This window comes from Oncorhynchus kisutch, unplaced genomic scaffold, assembly GCF_002021735.2.
Source record: "Oncorhynchus kisutch isolate 150728-3 unplaced genomic scaffold, Okis_V2 scaffold1432, whole genome shotgun sequence".
Taxonomy (NCBI): domain Eukaryota; kingdom Metazoa; phylum Chordata; class Actinopteri; order Salmoniformes; family Salmonidae; genus Oncorhynchus; species Oncorhynchus kisutch.
This window is the reverse complement of record NW_022263377.1, coordinates 18431-36065: the sequence shown is the minus strand read 5'-3', so window position 1 is coordinate 36065 and position 17635 is coordinate 18431. Positions and strand designations below refer to the sequence as shown.

The 17635-nt window shown below is 45.6% G+C and overlaps 1 protein-coding gene across 3 annotated transcripts; it reads right to left on the bottom strand.

The window, feature by feature from the left end:
- Positions 1-1814: 1814 nt before the first annotated feature.
- Positions 1815-9974, bottom strand: LOC116352703 (ribonuclease H2 subunit A). Of its 3 annotated transcripts, none has more exons than XM_031818496.1 (9): positions 9865-9974; positions 4604-4770; positions 4312-4383; positions 3973-4099; positions 3777-3864; positions 3211-3348; positions 2829-2916; positions 2344-2467; positions 1815-2078 (listed from the first exon to the last, which is right to left on the bottom strand). In XM_031818496.1, exons 2-9 carry the CDS (start codon positions 4728-4730, stop codon positions 1913-1915), a joined length of 930 nt encoding a protein of 309 aa, XP_031674356.1. In that variant the 5' UTR covers positions 4731-4770; positions 9865-9974; the 3' UTR covers positions 1815-1912. The 3 variants fall into 3 exon arrangements, with proteins under 3 accessions (XP_031674356.1, XP_031674358.1, XP_031674357.1); XM_031818498.1 differs by lacking the exon at positions 9865-9974 and adding an exon at positions 9792-9831; XM_031818497.1 differs by lacking the exon at positions 9865-9974 and adding an exon at positions 9665-9769.
- Between the last annotated feature and the right edge of the window lie 7661 nt (positions 9975-17635).

The window sequence follows — 17635 nt, the reverse complement described above, 5'->3', positions numbered from 1 at the left end:
ACCATTCCGCTGTTGGGGTACACCCACACCATTCCGCTGTTGGGGTACACCCACACCATTCCAACACAGAAAAGCTGCTTTTTAACACACTTGATACCCATTTTTTGGAAGGAACACAATTTCAGTAATATTGTAATTAAGTATAGGTCACATTTCATATACATCTGGAAACAGTGGACAGAGACTTTAAACAGAATGTGTGTGTGTCGTGCACCATGTCTCAGTGGGTGGGTGTATTCCTCTCCTTGTCTCAGTGGGTGTGTGTGTTGTGCACCATGTCTCAGTGGGTGTGTGTATTCCTCTCCTTGTCTCAGTGGGTGTGTGTGTTGTGCACCATGTCTCAGTGGGTGTGTGTATTCCTCTCCTTGTCTCAGTGGGTGTGTGTATTCCTCTCCTTGTCTCAGTGGGTGTGTGTATTCCTCTCCTTGTCTCAGTGGGTGTGTGTATTCCTCTCCTTGTCTCAGTGGGTGTGTGTGTGTTGTGCACCATGTCTCAGTGGGTGTGTGTGTGTTGTGCACCATGTCTCAGTGGGTGTGTGTGTGTTGTGCACCATGTCTCAGTGGGTGTGTGTGTGTTGTGCACCATGTCCCATGGGTGTGTGTGTGTTGTGCACCATGTCTCAGTGGGTGTGTGTGTGTTGTGCACCATGTCTCAGTGGGTGTGTGTGTGTTGTGCACCATGTCTCAGTGGGTGTGTGTGTGTTGTGCACCATGTCTCAGTGGGTGTGTGTGTGTTGTGCACCATGTCTCAGTGGGTGTGTGTGTGTTGTGCACCATGTCTCAGTGGGTGTGTGTGTGTTGTGCACCGTGTCTCAGTGGGTGTGTGTGTGTTGTGCACCGTGTCTCAGTGGGTGTGTGTGTGTTGTGCACCGTGTCTCAGTGGGTGTGTGTGTGTTGTGCACCGTGTCTCAGTGGGTGTGTGTGTGTGTGTGTTGTGCACCGTGTCTCAGTGGGTGTGTGTGTGTGTGTGTGTGTTGTGCATCATGTCTCAGTGGGTGTGTGTGTGTGTGTGTGTTGTGCACCATGTCTCAGTGGGTGTGTGTGTGTGTGTTGTGCACCATGTCTCAGTGGGTGTGTGTGTGTTGTGCACCATGTCTCAGTGGGTGTGTGTGTGTGTTGTGCACCATGTCTCAGTGGGTGTGTGTGTGTGTTGTGCACCATGTCTCAGTGGGTGTGTGTATTCCTCTCCTTGTCTCAGTGGGTGTGTGTATTCCTCTCCTTGTCTCAGTGGGTGTGTGTATTCCTCTCCTTGTCTCAGTGGGTGTGTGTATTCCTCTCCTTGTCTCAGTGGGTGTGTGTATTCCTCTCCATGTCTCAGTGGGTGTGTGTATTCCTCTCCTTGTCTCAGTGGGTGTGTGTATTCCTCTCTTTGTCTCAGTGGGTGTGTGTATTCCTCTCTTTGTCTCAGTGGGTGTGTGTATTCCTCTCTTTGTCTCAGTGGGTGTGTGTATTCCTCTCTTTGTCTCAGTGGGTGTGTGTGTTGTGCACCATGTCTCAGTGGGTGTGTGTGTTGTGCACCATGTCTCAGTGGGTGTGTGTGTTGTGTACCATGTCTCAGTGGGTGTGTGTGTTGTGTACCATGTCTCAGTGGGTGTGTGTATTCCTCTCCTTGTCTCAGTGGGTGTGTGTATTCCTCTCCTTGTCTCAGTGGGTGTGTGTATTCCTCTCCTTGTCTCAGTGGGTGTGTGTATTCCTCTCCTTGTCTCAGTGGGTGTGTGTATTCCTCTCCTTGTCTCAGTGGGTGTGTGTATTCCTCTCCTTGTCTCAGTGGGTGTGTGTATTCCTCTCCTTGTCTCAGTGGGTGTGTGTATTCCTCTCCTTGTCTCGGGGGTGTGTGTATTCCTCTCCTTGTCTCAGTGGGTGTGTGTATTCCTCTCCTTGTCTCAGTGGGTGTGTGTATTCCTCTCCTTGTCTCAGAGTGTGGCCAGGCTCTGCAGTCTCCTCTCTGTGAAGAAGCGGTGTGTCTGGTGTGTGTTGCCCTGCTGGGCGGAGGTCTTGGAGCCTGTCTTGAAGTAGGAGAGCATGGAGGTGTTGTTCTGACGGGCTGCGGCCTTCTCACCATCCTCCTCATCATCATCCCTGATTACACACAAATAGTTATGTGAACTTGTTCTACTGAATGTAGACAAACACAGCTTTCACATTACGCCTCTTCCCTTCTCACAAAGCTGAAACACTTGTATAGTAGTAAAATAAATTAGTAGAATATAGGGTAAACAAGGAGACCTTTTCACCATCTACCACTCCCTTCCCTGGCCCCTCTACAAGCCCTTCTTCACCTGTACCCCCTCTCTCAACACAGACCCTCATCCCACCCCAGTCCCCCTAGCCCATCTCTCCTCACCAGTGTACGGTGACAGCCTTGCTGTCCAGCAGGGTCTGTGTGGTGCTCCAGCTGAACCTGACAAACTGAGGGTAGCCAAACACCGGGTCAAGCTCCTTCAACAGCCACGCCTTCGTCTTCGGGTCTGGAGGACACACACAACAAGAAAAAGGTCAATTCTACTTTATTTTAAACAAATTATACCATTACTGCACTAAAACACTACTGTATTCCTACAAATGTCTATTTAACACAAAAGATGGGCCTCCATCCTTTACCAGCCATGACTTTTAAAATTGCAGAATAATACAACATTTAAACGATGGTCTCTGTACTTCTAGTGTTAAAACACATTCTACCATTAAAGGACAAAGAAATGCATCAAATTTGACTAAACTGGGATTCAATACAAGATGCTGAACTTCATATATCGTTCCAGTGTTGCCAAGCCATTAAAAAGTGTGTGTGATGGGTGAAGATTTTCCCTAACGCGTTTCCCTACTGACCGTTGGGGTAGCCAGAGCCGTAGTCTGCATCCACCTCTCCTAGGTCTTCTGGAAAGTTCCAGTCTTTTACTGAATGGTCCCTGGCCACCTGAGGGAGCAGCAGAGATCGTTTAGGCCAGTGATCCTCCTTCTTAGCCTGGTCCCAGGTCTGTTTGTGCGCCTGTCAACTTAATCGCTGTCAGGGTTTGACAAGAAGTTGGCATGATAGCACAAACAAACTGGCACTCAGGCTACCTCAATCCTGCTCCTGAAGAGGACTGCTAATCTGGGACAAAACCCTTCACTCCAGTAACTTTCAGGTCCCTGGTCTCGTGGTACAGGAGACAAAGAGAGGAAACTATTAAAAACAAAGGAAGAGTTTGGCATTAGCGTGACATCTAACCTTGGCACAGATACTGGCAGCACTGACTATGGGGAAGAGGGAGTCAGCTTTGGGTCGTACGGTTACTTCCACCCCGGGGAACCGCTGGGACAGCTTCTCCTGGTACTTCTCTGCAGGACCCACCGTGTCCACAAACACCTGTCACACACAGGGAGAGGGAGGGAGGACAAGGGACAGGGTAGTAATAAAAGGTTGGTCAAATGAATCAAATGACATTTCATTTGTCACGTGCTTGGTAAACAACAGTGAAACGCTTAGTTACGGGTCCTTTTCCAACCATGCAGTTAAACATACAAAATAAAATAACCAAAACAGAAATAGTGACAGAAGTAATAAATACACAGTAAATAACGAGTAAAAAGAACATGTCTATATAGCTGGAAGGGTAGTGACTACGGTAGAGAGAAAGGGAGAACGCGAGGGAGAGAGACATAAAGGAATATAGAGACAGAGTAAGAGAAAAGAGGAGGCCAGAAAGAACATCTAGAGGGTTTGTTGTGTTGTATGAAGGATATCAGTGTGTTTGTATGGATGGTTTGAAATAACCAAGATGCTTTGTACCGTACCTCTTTGAGCTGCACTCCACTGTCCAGGGCGAACTGTACCAGGCCAATGGCTGCGTCATGAGAGAGAGCATTCAGGTTGTATTTTGACCTGTGGAAGAGCAGAACGGTTAGAATCATCTGTGTGTGTGTGTTCGGTTGTTCGCTCTGTGTCTCTTTCTCTGTGTGTGTGTGTGTAGTACAGTATGTGTGTAAATACCTCTGCAGCATGCTGGTAGAGATAGTGTTGGGTGAGAGAATCTGAAGAGCCCAGCCTACAAAGCTCTTAGCCTCGTCCAGCTTGCGGAATAGATCCTCTCTCTGGGCCTCAGTCAACGTCTTCGAGTCTAGAAGAGGAGACGCAGTAACTCATCATTGTACAACAAACAGATGCATGAATCAACTTTGTTGATCCTGAAAAGGTTTGTCACTAGAGACATAGATATGTACAATACAGTCACACAGGCATCCTTCACAACACATATATGAATTAATTATTTAACAGATTCCTCCTGAAGGTTATTGCATATCTTTACAAAATAATAATTCATGAACTTACCTGCCACTTTTAAGTCCTTCAGAGCTTCCTTTTTGGCGACGGGACAGAAACATATTCCGTAGACCATGGGTCCTGGTAGAGCGAATGCATGATATTAGCAAGCAACATCGAATGATGACCAAGCAACTAGATAACAGACATTCAGTGACCTACTAAGTGATCCATGACGTTTGAATAGGAGCCAATCCATTTTTTTTAATATCATCTGCTAAATGACCAAAATGTAAACGTAAAAATAGATGAGTTAACATGGACTAGTGATCCATGACATTTGAAAAGGAGGCCCACTCACCCAGTACAGGCCCCCTGCCGGCTTCATCGATACCCAAACAGCAGTCTTCTGTCTTGCAGACGTCGGGTATTGCTGAAGCCAGGCGACAGCTCACCGAGTTGTCTGCTTCAAACTCACCGAGATCCATGGTGACCTTCCACTGTCTGTTTCTGTAAGTCTGTAATCACCTGTAAACAACAAGAGCTGTAAACAACTGTACAGAGAAGGTACACTGTAAACAACAAGTGATCTGTAAACAACTGTAAAGGATAAGTAGCCTAAACAACTGTAACTAACATTTCAAGGGTCTTGGTGAGCAGCTATGTTGACATTTTGAAATGTGAAATAGCAATCAAATTGTAAGCAAGCAATTACAAGATATAGCCAGCTAGAAATAACAGTAGAATAGTGATGGGTGGGGTTGACTCATAATCCGCCGTCCCCACGGTTACATCCGCAGGGAGGGGCAGGTTTAGGGTCATTAAATATGGTGTGGATAAAGGGAGCATGGGTGGACACAGCTGTCTATTTCCTTACAGCTGCTAAAACTGCCATCATTTGGAAATGTTACATAGAAAATAGTTCCCGTTTTTGCTGTTTGTTATAAAATGCTCTCACTGGTCCCTAAACGTCTTTCCTCTGTGAGAGAAGCAAAAATGGCAAAAGAAAACTTTACTGAGGTCAACTAGATAGAAACATTCATTCTATCTATGATTCTGGTGACACTGGTGAGCAAAGGTTTCATCTAGGGAAACATAGAATGACAGAAGAGAAGCTGCATGTATCTAATTATAGACAAGTTGACTAACAAATAACCCACCAGAATGTCAGAAATTATAATCACAAACATAGGCTTCAAAAAACACATTGCACCCCCTGACAACAACAAATAATTCTGCTGTCTCTGCCTGTAGCCTAGACCGCATTTTCTATATTAGTGGGTTAGGGTCGGATGCGGGCCTCAGATTTCCACTTTATCACATTTAGTCAAGCGGTTGTGGATGCCTTATTAGTAATTACGGACGGGTGTGGGAGAACAAACAGCTGACCTGTGAACCATTCACAGTAGAACTAACCAGTGCATGTGTCGGTAGTAGTGCAAATCCCATCCATGCACGTGGACTTAAGCTAGTCTGTGGCAGTATGCAAAGCATTTTGGAGGAATGACAACCGTGACCCAGCACTCTAACATCTTTACTTTGGTGAGTTACGGAAGTGTATTTAAGCTAGTCACTAAAAGAAGTCAGGCTGATAGTGAGAGTGCAGCAGAACGACGGCCTGGGTCAGAGCTAGCTCTCAAACTCAGAGGTTAGCTTCGCCCACGACTGGCCCATGTCAACTATACTCAACAAAAACATAAAGGCAACATTGCAAGTGTTGGTCCCATGTTTCATGAGCTGAAATGAAAGATCCCAGTAATGTTCCATATGCACAAAAAGCTTATTTCTCTGTTTACATTCCTGTTCGTGAGCATTTCTCCTTTGCCAAGATAATCCATCCAGCTGACAGGTGTGCAATATCAAGAAGCTGATTAAACAGCATGATCATTGCACAGGTGCACCTTGTCCTGGGGACAATAAAAGACCACTCTAAAATGTGCAGTTTTGTCACAACACAATGCCACAGATGTCTCAAGTTGAGGGAGTGTGCAATGTGCATGCTGACTGCAGGAATGTCCACCAGAGCTGTTGCCAGAGACTTTAATGTTAATTTCTCTACCATCCTCATTTCAGAGAATTTGGCAGTACATCAAACCGGCCTCACTACCGCAGACCACGTGTATGGCGTTGTGTGGGCGAGGGATTTTCTGATGTCAACGTTGTGAAAAGAGTTCCCCATGGTGGGGTTATGGTACGGACAGGCATAAGATATGGACAACAAACACAATTGCATTTTATTGATGGCAATTTGAATGCACACAGATACCGTGACGAGGTCCTGAGGCCCATTGTCGTGTCATTCATCAGCCACCATCACCACATGTTTCAGCATGATAATGCACGGTCCCATGTCACAAGGACCTGTACACAATTACTGGAAGCTGAAATTGTAACAGTTCTTCCATGCCCTGTATAGTCACCAGACATGTCACCCATTGAGCCTGTTTGGGATGACCTGGATGATGTATGACAGTGTGTTCCAGTTCCCGCCAAAATCCAGCAACTTCCTGGCACAACATTCCACAGGCCACAATCAACAGCTGGTTCAACTCTATGCAAAGGAGATGTGTCATGCATGAGGTAAATGGTCACACCAGATACTGACTGGTTTTCTGGTCCACGCCCCTAACTCTTTTGTTAAGGTATCTGTACATGTGAAATCCATAGACTAGGTCCTAATACATTTATTTCAATTGGCTGATTTCCTCATATGAACTGTACTTAAGTAAAATCTTTGAAATTCTTGCATGTTGCGTTTATATTTTTTTGTTCACTATACAATCCCCACGCTGTGTTTTAACGTTTAGAAACGTCAATCAGCGCTTGCATACAGCTTTCGAAATATATGGCCCTTATTAGGGTGTCCAATCAAAAACGCATCATTTCACCTCTAAGAAAACCAATGGTCCAAACCTCATGTCTCTATCATAATTCATTCAAAAGTTATTGGAGTTTTTACCCTTTAGGAGGGCCAAAATTAGGGTGAATAATTCAATGGAGGCATGAGATAAAAAGTGTCAAAGAAGCTATCGGAAATCGCAACTGCGTCCAACTAGGATGGATGCCTGTGCGAGAATTAAGGCGAACTGACAGGCTCGCCCGTTGAACAGTCATCCTTCTTCTCAAATCCGGGGGAATAACCATCAGAGGTAGGATAGATATATCGATTTTTAAGCAACATGCATTTTTTTATATTTTATTAAACGCTTTTCATATTACGCAAATTCACTTTTCTAAAAATGTTTAACAAAAACAAGCGATATCTCTGAAAATGTCACCAAGGAATACATGCAAACTTCTATTGTTTCAAAGCCTTGACATTTAATTCCGCTCGTGCTGGTATGGTAAAGAAAGACCCCNTTCCCCATGGTGGGTTATGGTACGGACAGGCATAAGATATGGACCACAAACACAATTGCATTTTATTGATGGCAATTTGAATGCACACAGATACCGTGACGAGTCCAGGCCCATTGTCGTGTCATTCATCAGCCACCATCACCACATGTTTTCAGCATGATAATGCACGGCCCCCATGTCACAAGGACCTGTACACAATTACTGGAAGCTGAAATTGTAACAGTTCTTCCATGCCCTGTATAGTCACCAGACATGTCACCCATTGAGCCTGTTTGGGATGACCTGGATGATGTATGACAGTGTTTTCCAGTTCCCCCGCCAAAATCCAGCAACTTCCTGGCACAACATTCCACAGGCCACAATCAACAGCTGGTTCAACTCTATGCAAAGGAGATGTGTCATGCATGAGGTAAATGGTCACACCAGATACTGACTGGTTTTCTGGTCCACGCCCCCCTAACTCTTTGTTAAGGTATCTGTACATGTGAAATCCATAGACTAGGTCCTAATACATTTATTTCAATTGGCTGATTTCCTCATATGAACTGTACTTAAGTAAAATCTTTGAATTCTTGCATGTTGCGTTATATTTTTTGTTCACTATCAATCCCCACGCTGTGTTTTAACGTTTAGAAATGTCAATCAGCGCTTGCATACAGCTTTCGAAATATATGGCCCTTATTAGGGTGTCCAATCAAAAACGCATCATTTCACCTCTAAGAAAACCAATGGTCCAAACCTCATGTCTCTATCATAATTCATTCAAAGTTATTGGAGTTTTACCCTTTAGGAGGGCCAAAATTAGGGTGAATAATTCAATGGAGGCATGAGATAAAAAAGTGTCAAAGAATCTGGAAATCGCACTGCGTCAACTAGGATGGATGCTGTGCGAGAATTAAGGCTAACTGACAGGCTCGCCGTTGAACTAGTCATCCTTCTTCTCAAATCCGGGGGAATAAAACAATACAGAGGTAAGATAGATATCGATTTTAAGACAACATGCATTTTTTATATTTTAGTAAACGCTTTTCATATTAATGCGAAATTCAATGTTTCTAAGATGTTTCACAAAAACAAGCGTATCTCTGAAATGTCAACGGAATACAGCAAGCTTTCTATTTTCAAAGCCTTTGACATTAATTCCGCTCGTGTCATGTTAATTTAGCTTTTTGTGACCAGTGGAAACAACTTTGCAGAATTCCACAACAAGTAAATCCTCTAAAACCGCTGCGAGAAAGCTGCACGCTCTAACAGAGCTCGGTGCATGATAGATAGCGAATTAGTACAGGTGGTCGCCTCTCTTCCATAAATGTCCCATAAACAAGCGCTGTAACATGGAGATGTGGGAACATTAACCCTATAAAAAAGTATTATCAATTCAACCTTTCGTTTTTTGAAAAGTATTTATCGCTGGTAAGAAAGAAAGTCCTTATGATTCCAAAACCGTACCTCAAGCGATGCATGTTAATGTTCAGACCAAGCATCGTGGCTCTTAAAACTACAATGTGTAACTTTTTAGGCGACCAGACCAAACTCACAGAAATGTGAGTTAGAGATGTCACTCATTGAAAGTTAGAACAGATCTGTCGCTTACTAGACTATCTGCGCTATGTCTATGCTTCCCGTTCTTAAGTTTCGTTTATGCATCTTACTTTTGGTTTTGTACACCTGCTTCAAACAGTTGAAAATACATTATTTTTGGTTATGGAAAATATATTTTACAGCAGTTTAGAAGGTACATTGATTCTCTACACTATACTTACTTGTGTGTCACAAACAAGCAATGCAAACCATTAATTTTAGCAACGATGAAATGGCAGAGCGGTAGTACACCTTTTTAAGCATCATTATGTAACTTTTTGGGTGACCCAGATTCACATAGAAATAAGTTATAGATCTGTCACTTTCATTAAAGCAAGTCAAATTTGCGGTAGACCTGTGTTATGTGCTCGATTTCTATGCTTCCCGTGCTTGAGTTTCGTTTTTTTTACTTTCGGTTTTGTGCACCAGCTTCAAACACCTGGAAAAAACAATATTTTTGTTTATTAAATATATACTTCACCCCATACAGAAGACGCCTTCGTCAAATGACTTGTGTACTAGTAATGGAATTGAGAGTCGTGATCTAGGGCTAACTGTCTAGCTAAGCAGTTTGTTTAATGCATGTTAGAAACATTTTAGTTTCTTACTTGCGTTTAGTTGAATAATGTACGCCGTTTAGCAAGTGAAAAGGAAAGATAAGCACATAAAATTCCCACTCACCCCGTGTGTTGTTGATATTCTTGTCTGGTGGTCAGTCAATTTTGGCGCGGAATCGCTGACGTGACCCTCATGCTGGGCTACGTGGGATTTGTAGTCCCATCCACTGTATCCCTGGGTTGTATGCCTATTCTTTTAGTGCAGTACCTCTACACTCGGAGGATGGCAGCAACAGTCTTCCATTTTACTGGTCTAACTCAAGGGCTTGCATGTTAATTAAGCATTTCCCTATTTGTGCATGTGACAAATAAAACCTGAAACTTGAACATGAGTGACAACAACAATGTCACTCTGTTGAACGAGATGCTTAGTGTGTGTTCGCACACGTCGGCCCCTGTGAACAACAAATATTTCACACAACAAAATAAATCCCATTGTAGGTACGTACACATGACCGAATCACTTAGGTTGGTATTCAAGCGAATGTTAACATGGTACAACAACAAAAAACATGGCCTTTCCTAAGTGGTCCCTTTCCCTCCTCCTCCCCCGCCTCCCCCTCCCTCTTGATGGCCTCGCTGTTGGGATTACACAGTGACATCTAGATTTAATGTAGCCTAATTTACCTGCAGTCCAGATATGTTAGTGGTTATAACCATGTCACAGGATGTCATCTATGAAAGAACACACTTCTCCTCAAGTATCTTTTCATGTTTTCTCTCTTCTCACTCTGATAGTACAACATGTCAAACTATTAACCCTTTCCTAATTACACCAACCACCATGATGAGTGATATCATTTATTAACCTACATTAATTTGTTGTTCCCACTTGAACGTTCCAATTTCATCCAACGGAACGACAAGTCCCCCTCAATGGGTGCTAATTAGTTAGCAGTGGTTAGCACACGGCTAGCAGCCTTGTGTGTGTGTGTGTGTGTGTGTGTGTGTGTGTGTGTGTGTGTGTGTGTGTGTGTGTGTGTGTGTGTGTGAGAGAGCCATGAGGACGTACTCATGGAGCATTAGCGTCGTTAGTCATGTTGACCTCTCTGATCCTCCTAGATTGTGTGTGTGTGTGTGGTCTTTATGGTCCTCTCTGATAATGGTTTGTAGACCAATCACCCTCTTAGACAAACCAGAGGGGTTGTTTTTCTTCTGTGTCTCTTTTTTTGTGCTGTCTCTCTCATTCACCTCTCCTTCTCTCTCTCTCTGCCTCTGCCTCTGCCTCTACCTCGCTCCCCACTCTTCTCTTCCCCCTGTTATCTCTCTAGTCCCCCCCCCCCCCCATCCCTTTGTAATTGACCACTGTGTGTATGGAACTAAGAAGGAGGGCTGGAGGGGGTGACACTGCTACTAAGTGGACTGTCTTCTCTCCCCCCAACCTCCTCTCCCCCTCTCGAGGGTCAGGTGCACTCACTCTCTAGTGGACCCTCTCCCCCCTCCCTTTTTGAGCTGTATCGCATTAGTGAAAACCAAGACTGTTCTCAGGGCAGGTCTGCCGGTTTTGATTAGCAGAAGTGACTTTTCATAGCAGGTTAGGATAATTAACGTGGCAGGTTAGGACAATTAACGTGGACGGTTAAGATAATTAGGTTAGGGAAAGGGTTAGCTTAAATGCTAAAATTGAACATATCTAGCTACAACCAGGCCTGCCCTGAGAACAGTCTTGGTTTCCACTAATGCGATGCTGCTCTTTTTGATGGCCTCGCTGTCGGGTTCCTGTAATGTAGACGAGCACCTGCTGAGGTGATGTCGTAATCCCAGGCTACGTGCGGGGGGAAATGACTTCGCTACTCAGCTAGGGAGGTAAAACAACAAGCTAATGGGCAGTAGCACACCTCATCAGGTCGCTGAGTGTCTCAGTCTATGTGACACAGACGTACGCACGCGGAGACACACGCTTAAACGTATACCCTCATGTTCACATACACACACTACATCTTCGTCAGTGTGTAAATAGTGCACGGTCATCATTTTATTTACATACCAAGGACATCTCTTTCACCTTTCTTCCATCTTACCAAGTTCAGACATCTCTTTCTCCTCTCTTCCATCTTACCAAGGGCAGACATCTCTTTCTCCTCTCTTCCACCTTTTTCTCCTCTCTTCCACCTTACCAAGGGCAGACATCTCTTTCTCCTCTCTTCCACCTTACCAAGGGCAGACATCTCTTTCTCCTCTCTTCCACCTTACGTGAGGGAGTGCCTACGGTACATGCTGCACATTAGTGTGTGTGTTTGTGTGTCACAGGAGATTGGTGGCACCTTAATTGGGGAGGACGGGCTCATGGTAGCTGGAGCGTAATAGAGTGGAATGGTTTCAAATACATCAAACACATATGGCTTGATGCCATTCCACTTGCTCCATTCCAACCATTATTATGAGCCGTCCTCCCCTCAGCAGCCTCCACTGGAGTGTGTCCGTCTCTGTGTGTAGTGCATTAAGTTGTACTGATGCTACTGTGTCAGTCAATTATTAAGTAGAACCAAGTAGCACATGGACAGAATACAAAAAACACACTTTTCCCTTGATTGTCACTTAGCTCTTAGAGGCAATCCTTAGGCAAGTCATTACATTTATATGTTAGTCCTTTAGCAGATGCTCTTATCCAGATCTACTGACAATCAGTAGTATAACCACATACCACAATCATTGCAAGTAAAACTTTCTGCAAGATAGACATCTGCAAAATCAGTGCTCATGTGTCAGTGCTGCTGGCTAGTGGGTACAAAAGGTGAGAGAAAGCAATTCCTGGGTGGAAACACTGCTCTTTTCCTGGAATTATCAGAGAAAAATACCCACCATGCACCACACTGCGGAACAGAACAGATTTCACAAAGTTTAACTGGATTAAAGTCTTTATCCATAAATGAGTGAAATTTGGAACGACATGTGTAGACTGGTATCATTAACCTTTTTACTCCCATTAAAGTAACAGGGATGTTTCCTGCTGGTGAAAATACAGTAAGATACCCCTGCAATTCAACTCCAGATTGTTGATTTAATTCCTTCTCCCTTTAAACCTTAATAAAAAAGACGGAGAGGCCTGTGGGTGTATATGGGTCTTAAACCTGAGTCTTAGCCAAACAAAAACACAGAAGAAGCCATTTAAACAGGGAGACCAAATTTGTCTGAACAGCAGTGGAAAACGTAAGGCTGAGCCAAGCTAGCCTAAACCAAACGGAATGCTGTGTTCACCATTATGAGAACACCATTCACGTTGGTTTAACCAGGCTAAAGCCAATCCTCAGAGAGGAGGGAGACATTTAAGAGTGGGCCAAATCTTATCCAGAAAATGTGTGATGAGCATGCAGGACCAAGCAAAATGTCAATCAAGACCAGTTAATCATCTCTGAAACCTTATTAAATAGTTGAGGCATATGAGACACACAACAACAGCAGGAGTGAACCAAACCAACATAAGCCACAGAGAGTGGAAGACATTTAATAGGGGGCCAAATCGAATAAGGGCTGCTGTGTGAAAAATGTCCTTTGTCAGCCGGTGAGTATTTCATTACCCTCGACTGGGTTATCAGCTCTGTGAATCACTGATGTGAAGCAGTCACTCAGAGAGAAGCAATCACATTGATACATATTTAGAATGGTGTGTGTGGGGGGGTCGGCTGGTGTGTATGGGGGGTATATGTGTGTGGTGGGGTGGGGAGAGAGTATGTGTGTGTGTGTGCATTGTATGTGTGAGTGTGTGTCTGTGTTTTAGGCAGTCACACACCGAGGTAGTCATAATGATAGGCAGAAGACTGGGAGGGGGTGGATGTGTTTTGGGCAGTCACACACCGAGGTAGTCATAATGATAGGCAGAAGACTGGGAGGGGGTGGATGTGTTTTGGGCAGTCACACACCGAGGTAGTCATAATGATAGGCAGAAGACTGGGAGGGGGTGGATGTGTTTTGGGCAGTCACACACCGAGGTAGTCATAATGAGAGGCAGAAGACTGGGAGGGGTGGATGTGTTTTGGGCAGTCACACACCGAGGTAGTCATAATGATAGGCAGAAGACTGGGAGGGGTGGATGTGTTTTGGGCTGGTGTGTATGGGGGGTATATGTGTGTGGTGGGGTGGGGAGAGAGTATGTGTGTGTGTGTGCATTGTATGTGTGAGTGTGTGTCTGTGTTTTAGGCAGTCACACACCGAGGTAGTCATAATGATAGGCAGAAGACTGGGAGGGGGTGGATGTGTTTTGGGCAGTCACACACCGAGGTAGTCATAATGATAGGCAGAAGACTGGGAGGGGGTGGATGTGTTTTGGGCAGTCACACACCGAGGTAGTCATAATGATAGGCAGAAGACTGGGAGGGGTGGATGTGTTTTGGGCAGTCACACACCGAGGTAGTCATAATGATAGGCAGAAGACTGGGAGGGGTGGATGTGTTTTGGGCAGTCACACACCGAGGTAGTCATAATGATAGGCAGAAGACTGGGAGGGGGTGGATGTGTTTTGGGCAGTCACACACCGAGGTAGTCATAATGATAGGCAGAAGACTGGGAGGGGTGGATGTGTTTTGGGCAGTCACACACCGAGGTAGTCATAATGATAGGCAGAAGACTGGGAGGGGGTGGATGTGTTTTGGGCAGTCACACACCGAGGTAGTCATAATGATAGGCAGAAGACTGGGAGGGGGTGGATGTGTTTTGGGCAGTCACACACCGAGGTAGTCATAATGATAGGCAGAAGACTGGGAGGGGTGGATGTGTTTTGGGCAGTCACACACCGAGGTAGTCATAATGATAGGCAGAAGACTGGGAGGGGTGGATGTGTTTTGGGCAGTCACACACCGAGGTAGTCATAATGATAGGCAGAAGACTGGGAGGGGTGGATGTGTTTTGGGCAGTCACACACCGAGGTAGTCATAATGATAGGCAGAAGACTGGGAGGGGGTGGATGTGTTTTGGGCAGTCACACACCGAGGTAGTCATAATGATAGGCAGAAGACTGGGAGGGGGTGGATGTGTTTTGGGCAGTCACACACCGAGGTAGTCATAATGATAGGCAGAAGACTGGGAGGGGTGGATGTGTTTTGGGCAGTCACACACCGAGGTAGTCATAATGATAGGCAGAAGACTGGGAGGGGGTGGATGTGTTTTGGGCAGTCACACACCGAGGTAGTCATAATGATAGGCAGAAGACTGGGAGGGGGTGGATGTGTTTTGGGCAGTCACACACCGAGGTAGTCATAATGAGAGGCAGAAGACTGGGAGGGGTGGATGTGTTTTGGGCAGTCACACACCGAGGTAGTCATAATGATAGGCAGAAGACTGGGAGGGGGTGGATGTGTTTTGGGCAGTCACACACCGAGGTAGTCATAATGATAGGCAGAAGACTGGGAGGGGTGGATGTGTTTTGGGCAGTCACACACCGAGGTAGTCATAATGATAGGCAGAAGACTGGGAGGGGGTAGATGTGTTTTGGGCAGTCACACACCGAGGTAGTCATAATGATAGGCAGAAGACTGGGAGGGGGTGGATGTGTTTTGGGCAGTCACACACCGAGGTAGTCATAATGATAGGCAGAAGACTGGGAGGGGGTGGATGTGTTTTGGGCAGTCACACACCGAGGTAGTCATAATGATAGGCAGAAGACTGGGAGGGGGTGGATGTGTTTTGGGCAGTCACACACCGAGGTAGTCATAATGATAGGCAGAAGACTGGGAGGGGTGGATGTGTTTTGGGCAGTCACACACCGAGGTAGTCATAATGATAGGCAGAAGACTGGGAGGGGGTGGATGTGTTTTGGGCAGTCACACACCGAGGTAGTCATAATGATAGGCAGAAGACTGGGAGGGGGTGGATGTGTTTTGGGCAGTCACACACCGAGGTAGTCATAATGATAGGCAGAAGACTGGGAGGGGTGGATGTGTTTTGGGCTGGTGTGTATGGGGGGTATATGTGTGTGGTGGGGTGGGGAGAGAGTATGTGTGTGTGTGTGCATTGTATGTGTGAGTGTGTGTCTGTGTTTTAGGCAGTCACACACCGAGGTAGTCATAATGATAGGCAGAAGACTGGGAGGGGGTGGATGTGTTTTGGGCAGTCACACACCGAGGTAGTCATAATGATAGGCAGAAGACTGGGAGGGGGTGGATGTGTTTTGGGCAGTCACACACCGAGGTAGTCATAATGATAGGCAGAAGACTGGGAGGGGTGGATGTGTTTTGGGCAGTCACACACCGAGGTAGTCATAATGATAGGCAGAAGACTGGGAGGGGTGGATGTGTTTTGGGCAGTCACACACCGAGGTAGTCATAATGATAGGCAGAAGACTGGGAGGGGTGGATGTGTTTTGGGCAGTCACACACCGAGGTAGTCATAATGATAGGCAGAAGACTGGGAGGGGGTGGATGTGTTTTGGGCAGTCACACACCGAGGTAGTCATAATGATAGGCAGAAGACTGGGAGGGGTGGATGTGTTTTGGGCAGTCACACACCGAGGTAGTCATAATGATAGGCAGAAGACTGGGAGGGGGTGGATGTGTTTTGGGCAGTCACACACCGAGGTAGTCATAATGATAGGCAGAAGACTGGGAGGGGGTGGATGTGTTTTGGGCAGTCACACACCGAGGTAGTCATATTGATAGGCAGAAGACTGGGAGGGGTGGATGTGTTTTGGGCAGTCACACACCGAGGTAGTCATAATGATAGGCAGAAGACTGGGAGGGGTGGATGTGTTTTGGGCAGTCACACACCGAGGTAGTCATAATGATAGGCAGAAGACTGGGAGGGGTGGATGTGTTTTGGGCAGTCACACACCGAGGTAGTCATAATGATAGGCAGAAGACTGGGAGGGGGTGGATGTGTTTTGGGCAGTCACACACCGAGGTAGTCATAATGATAGGCAGAAGACTGGGAGGGGGTGGATGTGTTTTGGGCAGTCACACACCGAGGTAGTCATAATGATAGGCAGAAGACTGGGAGGGGGTGGATGTGTTTTGGGCAGTCACACACCGAGGTAGTCATAATGATAGGCAGAAGACTGGGAGGGGTGGATGTGTTTTGGGCAGTCACACACCGAGGTAGTCATAATGATAGGCAGAAGACTGGGAGGGGTGGATGTGTTTTGGGCAGTCACACACCGAGGTAGTCATAATGATAGGCAGAAGACTGGGAGGGGTGGATGGAAGTGAGCTTTGAAAGTATGATTCTTTCTGTATTGTTGAAACAAATCCAGAACATGAAATAGCTTTTGTTTCATATAATTAGGCAGCTGCACTCAGATCCCAAATCCTTATGATGGAGATATAAAAGCTGAAAGGGGGATGATGAGGAAAAGAAAGGGGGATGATGAGGAAAAGAAAGGGGGATGATGAGGAAAAGAAAGGGGGATGATGAGGAAAAGAAAGGGGGATGATGAGGAAAAGAAAGGGAGGATGATGAGGGAAGGGAGGATGATGAGGGAAAGAAGGGATGATGAGGCGAAAAAGGGGGATGATGAGGGGGAAAAGGAGGATGATAATGGAAAGAAAGGGGGATGATAAGGGAAAGAAAGAAGGGATGATGAGGGAAAGAAAGAAGGGATGATGAGGAAAAGAAAGGGGGATGATGAGGAAAAGAAAGGGAGGATGATGAGGGAAAGAAGGGATGATGAGGGGAAAAAGGAGGATAGATGAGGGAAAGAAAGAAGGGATGATGAAGGAAAGAAAGGGGGATGATGGCAGTTGGATAGGAGATGACTGGAAGTCAGCTCTGAAATGTATATGTTTTAGTTGTCGAAATAAAACCAGAACAGTGAAACAGTTATTGTTTCATGTAACTACAGTCAGACACAAAACCAATTGTAATGATAGGGAGAGACATGTTTAAAAAGGGCTGGATGGTGGATAGGA

Bases quoted from the DNA above. Each gene is read 5' to 3' on its own strand.
- LOC116352703 (XM_031818496.1), bottom strand. From the start codon at position 4,730: ATGGATCTCGGTGAGTTTGAAGCAGACAACTCGGTGAGCTGTCGCCTG. The intron at 4,384-4,603 runs GTGAGTGGGCCT...TCGCTCTACCAG, and splicing joins CGGCAGGGGGCCTGTACTGG to GACCCATGGTCTACGGAATA. The intron at 2,468-2,828 runs GTCAGTAGGGAA...TGTGTCCTCCAG, and splicing joins CGGCTCTGGCTACCCCAACG to ACCCGAAGACGAAGGCGTGG.